Source organism: Agrilus planipennis, unplaced genomic scaffold (genome assembly GCF_000699045.2).
Source record: "Agrilus planipennis isolate EAB-ADULT unplaced genomic scaffold, Apla_2.0 scaffold64, whole genome shotgun sequence".
Classification (NCBI taxonomy): Eukaryota; Metazoa; Arthropoda; class Insecta; order Coleoptera; family Buprestidae; genus Agrilus; species Agrilus planipennis.
Genome location: NW_020438927.1, coordinates 359417 through 365861, shown reverse-complemented (window position 1 = coordinate 365861; position 6445 = coordinate 359417). Strand labels below are relative to the sequence as shown.

General features: G+C 30.9%; 1 protein-coding gene across 1 annotated transcript in view; it reads right to left on the bottom strand.

The window, feature by feature from the left end:
- LOC108736325 (protein roadkill) overlaps positions 1–6445 on the bottom strand; it is a 102157-nt gene that overhangs the window by 13043 nt on the left and 82669 nt on the right. Inside the window, exon 5 of the mRNA XM_018468709.1 lies at positions 4154–4433. Coding sequence (XP_018324211.1) covers positions 4154–4433 — 280 coding nt within the window. The remainder of the gene's footprint in view (positions 1–4153; positions 4434–6445) is intronic.

Here is a 6445-nt window from a genome sequence, read left to right as displayed (position 1 = left end):
GGATTTGTTATTTCCGAATTTTATAATGTGATTGGCATTAAAAACACGCTCACCTTCAACGAAATTTCCTTTCCGAGGCTTTGTGTCAGCCCAATCACATATTGTGTCAATACTTATCATTTTATCGTAATTTAAAAACTTGGAAATTGCACGGTACACTATAAGAACTACGATAAGTTTTCCCTAATCGGCGCCATGTTTTTAGGCTCCTCCCATTTGACGGATCCCAATATTATTCCTGTGTTGATGAAATAATCCCTTTTATACGAGATGTTCTCGGTTATACAACATATTAGAGATGATCCGCCCTGATTCTTATAAATCATTTCACATCATACAACGTTGGTACATATGTTTATTGGATTACTTCTGTTACGTAAGAACATGACATGCATATATGAATAGAAGTAGGTTTACTAATGTGGATGGGAACTGTATGTTTATACATAAGTACTTTTTACGCCCCAATACGTACAGAGTTTTATGGTGTAATATCCCCATTATAAAAAAAAATGTCGGACAAATAAGGAGTAACAGAAATTTCGAATTGGTAAACATTACTGTTACATGGGTACGTACATTTTACACGTGCATTAACCGGCGTGGGTAAGGTACACCAATGAACGTTAGGTACGATTAGATATAGAATATTTCCGCCTACAAAAGAAACGAGCACTTCGACTCTTTCGAATCAACTGATTTCACCATTAAGTCGAAAGTAATAAATGCCTCATTTTTGCACAAAAGGGTATTTCCACACACTGCCATAAATAGATTGGCTAATCGTAAGAGAAAACAACGATAAATTAATATAGTGCCACTAAAGTGAATGTTACTAAGTTTCTTAAAGGCAAGATTTTTTTTTCAGATAACTAAGAATTAAAAAATTATTATAAAAGTGATTATGCAGCAGTAGTCGCCAGAATAATGCAAATTAATTTACCTATAGTCGAACTTCTCTAACTCCTTTTACATACACCTTGCTTTACAAACTCCTTAATTCGAATTTCTCCATTTTTCTAACCCGATATTTAGGTGAATGTGTTACATTAAAAATTGTCTCTATAATTCTATTACAATGGAATTCGTTTATTATGACTCCGCCTATATTGACCAACCGCTTAATATGAAGTAATTGCAGTGTTAAGTTTGGTTTTCATATAAAATCCTCTATAGGAAAGTTTGGATATAATGATTCCGTTTAAAATAACATATCGTTTATTATGACTGATTCCCAAGAAATCATATCCGGCTATAGTGACCCAAATGATTAATAATAACATTTTCGCTCATTTTTCTGACCCTTCTTATGTATNAAACTATAAAATCTACGATAATGGTGATAGTTCTATTTAACTGTCTCATTTTGGTAACGCTAAATAATTAAAAATATTTCACATAAACCTAAAATTTCGTGTCCCTTGTTCCTGAACCTTTCAAATGGCATACAATTTAATACGTAAATTTTCTTTTTAAATAATTCAACTTCTTTCAAAAATGTGAATTAAAATTGTAATAAAGTGACTACGTAATAAGAAGGGAAACTAAATGGGGGAAGATGGTGGAAGAAGTACGAAAAAAAGTAGTAAATTATAAGAGGAAAGTTAGAAAATCTATAAGAGGACATAAGAAAGGAAATTTGAAGGATTTTAAATATTGGAAGAAAAACAGAAATGAAGAAGATAGAAAGCGTTTGGTGGTATGAAAATAAAGGAAGAACAAATAGAAGAATTGAAAAAAAAAATAGTAAAGAATTTTGGAAAAATGGTGAGAGTAAGAAGTAATGAGATAATAAGAAGAAAAGATTTAAGGAGTATTCAAAAATTTATATATGCAACAGGGTTAAAGGATTTATTATAGGAGTCATATAGGAACTAGTTATGGCGCAAAAATATTAACAAGGTTCAGAAAGGGAAATTAATGTAAGGGATGCAAGTACTAGACGAAAGACGAAGAAATAAAATGCAGAATGTGTGGAATAGAAGAGGAAACATAGGAGAGGATGCATGTAATGAGAGAGTGTATAGAAAACTATGTAACAGAAATGTAGAAAAATCCTACTGAAAAAATAAAAAAAAGTATATAATATATAAAATAAAAAAAGGCATATAAAAGGAGAGAAATGTTCATTTAAGTTAGATAGACGATCAACATGTGTTTAAGGTACGTAAATTTCAGACATGGGCAATTTTGTAAAAAAAAAACAACATTTGAGTTGTATAATAAATTCCAAATTCCGGGCCCGTTCGTTAATAATAAAATGATAAAAGGTTAAAATTCTATATCACGGCCACTAAAGTTTACACCACTTCTTTGCGTGTTTACTCAAACTTAAACCCATTTTAAAAACGTTGCACTCTACTAAAGACATTATTTCATTCGATTTTATTTATATATACTATGTATCGTCGTACAAAAATATAAATATCACTCAGGTTATCAAACGCATAAATAGTACAAAACACTCGTGCTTTTTGTGAATTAGAAAAATATGCAATATACTTTATGTATATTTATTAACAATCAGTGTAAAGAGAAATGATCGTATATTAATTCAAAGTAATAAAATGTTTTTATAATTAGGTACCAACAAAAAAAATTGATAAAATTACAGTAGTTTTACAAAAGACACTCGTCAATGTGAACAATGCATAACGGAAACCCCGCATAATACGAACAGCATATTAATTATAATAGACCATCGTGTACCGTGAATAAACTAAACTCTCGCTTATAGAAACGAATGTCCGTTGGTCTTAAAAATTTGTTACTGCTGTTAATCCCCGATAAATTTGGTACTTTCTCAGTCGTATTAGTTGGTGACATAATGCTTAATTCGTGTATTCACTTTAGATAAGTTCATAGTTTGTTGTTCGTGGTTGTGATATGCTCTTGTTGCTGTGACATTTTACAAATGGTGCGGTAAACGCCATCTGTAGTTCAATGCTACATTTAGTGGAATTCAATATGCTCAACAAGGTCCATTTAAACAGATGCTGAACTGCATCCACCACCACGTGATAGGCAGGTTATCAAAATTGAACAAATAAGGCAGCAGGTAGTCTATGTTCTGTCGAAAATGTCTTCGACGCGCTGATGAGATCCAACAGGATCGAAATCGCGATCTGCGTCTGGCAGTAACTGTATAAATTACTATGTATGCCAGTGGATAATATTTGTTAGCATGTTTATTTTGTTAATTATATGTATTTACTACATATTAAATGTAATATTCGTTTACGTGAACAAATCGATAATGTGTTTTTTCCAGTTTACACCATCAAGTATCTAATCTATCGCGTATTCAACATGTAAATTTAAGTACCGTAATCGCTTTTTATAAAAATAAAATGAAAGAATTATTGAACAAATAAATGTGTAGGTACCTGTTTAATTTCAACTTTATAAAATCTAGTTGTGTTATTTTTGAATAAATTTAAAACTCTTCTTTCTTCCATTCTTCACTCCAAATAGTAACACTTCTACGTTATAAAGAACCAATTTTGAAGATATTATACGATATAATTGTTTTCTACTGCATTGTTATCGATGAGCAATTGTTTTATTTCAAAGACAACTCAGACCTATTTTGTCACATACTTTACAATATACTAGATTTCAGTATTTATTTAAACTCAAGTGAAATATTTTCTTGGGTTGATAATTACATTAATAACAATTATTTAAATTCGGAATCAGTGGTGAAAAATATGATGATAATGTAACATATTAGAAGAAAAATGTAAACAAGTAATCTCCACATTAAAAATCTTTTTGACGTACCTACTTGAAATAGTGCAACATCCATTTTTATTTCTATTACTCAATAATTAATTTATTAAGATTAAATATTTATGTAAATACTATAGAATAATTTGGCTGTTGTATGCTATTATTAATTTATTGTTTGACCACCAGGTGTCATGAGAAAAACTGTCAATTCCCAGTGCAAATATGACAGTAAAGATATAAATGCAAATTGCAAATTATTACCGTTAACCCCTTCAGCTGATGACCAATTAGAATTAAAAATACGATTTCTAACCGAAGCTAACCTAATATGATTAAAGAAGATACAAACTGTACAAAAAAATAAAAATAACCTAACCTAATATGGTCCAGTCTTTTTGTATTAATTATTTAAAAGTCATACCTCACAGAAGATTGTTAGTTTGTCATCTGGCAGAAGTCCGTTGGCCTCGTCAAGGAGAAAATCCCTCCGTATAAACTTCTTGAAACCCCAGTCTTTGCCCTGTACGAAACGGTAGGCTCGCTGACTCTCCATGGCCTTCGTTTCTTCCCTTTTCGCGTTTAGGATACTGAATTTGAACTTCGCCCGTACCTCGCTTTTGTTACACGACACCAGCAAAAGGTACAGCGACAGGTAGTCCTTGCTTTCTTCGTCCAGGCCCTTTGGATTCACCCGTAAACACCTGAGCGCAGGAAAAAAAAAATTAAAAATATAAAAGCGTAGCTATGGTTCATTAAAATGAATAGTCGTTCATTTTATAACCGCAGAATTTTACAATCTTAGATGATAAAAATTAAATTTAATTTTTTCTTTGGAATTTTGTACGTCAGAGGCATTATTTTATTTTATTTGATTAAGAGACTCCGTAATGCATGAATTTATTTATATTTCGAGGATAGAAAAACAGAGGGTTGATTTTTGCACATTTTTGATCATAAACCAACTTCTTTATTTATTTTTTTACATTTGCACCCTCTAGTATTTTCCTATAAATATTTAACAATGGCTGATAAAATTATAGAAACTATGCGTTACTTATTACTATGTAAAATTCCAAATTCCTTTTTACTTTCAACAAAAATTACGATTAGGGCAAACTAATCAACTGTGATAAAGACACTGAAACCTCATTATTACCTTTCCACTTACTAAGCACCGTAAACTTTTGCAAGCCTGACCTGGCTGTGTCAGAGGTAAAATTGTACACAACTGCGACAGATGGCGACAGCTTCCAATTTATTAACTTTACTTACTTTGAAAACGTCATAAATAAGTGAAACTTAAATTTTCCATTTTTGTAGGGGTTATTATACTATTACATACAGAATATTCATCTAACCATTCTGCGTATCGTGCATGCTCGCTGACGTTACGTTAAAATTAGAAGTGTTTATTTGACCTCATGAAAAATGCAATAACAGTATCATTAAATAAAGCCCGAATTACTGGATCTAAAATAGTCTTAATTCAAGGTGACACAGGCGATAACGTTTCATATTGTACATGGTTAATTCGTTGTAATTTATTTACTTAATAGTTTAGGAGAACACAAGTTTATCGTTTATTTTAACAATCTTAATAACACAATGAACATTTTAATTCTATTTTCCAAAAAATTACCCGTTAGATTATTTAAATAAATTGTTTTAGCGCCAGAAAGTCTATTCTCTATTAAGAACTTAGCTTTCAACTTTAGTCGTTTCAAATTGTTTATAAAAATACAATTATTATAACTAACGAACAATTGAAAAAAATCACACTTAATAACCCTCTACTAATGTATGTAAAACTTCATTAAAAAAATGTTCAGATAATTCGACCGCACCGTACCTACAACCAGACAGACAAAGTCGTTTGTATCTTAACCAATAGCAATTAAAAAAGGGTGGAAGAAGCAGGAATGACCTTCTACAACACTACAAGTCGTTTTTGGTAGGGGCACGGGTGAAGTAAGAAGGAGTGGACGTGAAATATCGAATATTACAAAAGTAATATACAAAACCTAACCAAACCACCATTAATATTAATAAAATTAATTTATTAATTCGCCATTTCCACAAAATTGACACAAATTAAATTCATAACTCATGGTAAAATTATAGAAATTTTCTGTTTTCTTTAATTTTTTTAGCAATAGTTATTTAAATTCTTTAATGTAACGAGTATTTCACTGAAGTGTCTCAATTTCAAAAATAACTTGACATTTTTGTAGAACGTTAACCTAACAAACTAAAACATCGTCATACAACTCACAACATGGCTACAGCGTAAGTGACGTACTACGTATGCACAGTAGCAGTAGCCAATAGCATATAGGCACATGCTTTCCCGTTGGCAGTCTCCGTCCCTATTGGGATGCGTCAAATGGGCATACACCATCTGGTGGCAAAATTTATAACTCGAATGAGGGAAAAATTTACATAGGAACTGTGCACAAAAATTCAAAAATTGTTTATTAAAATAATAAAACACGTTAAAAAAGTAAAATTTTTTTTGATGATGGAGTCAACGAAGTTTTCTTCTAAAGTTAAATCAACTAAAAAGTTAATATGTTCAGTGAAAAGCTGCAATAGCACTTCAGACATAGATCTTCACTCTTCACCTACATTAACTACTTTCCAATAAAAACTAACCGTTTTATATATGTAAAAAATATATTCGGAAAATTAGAGAAAAAAGTAAACTAATAGAAGC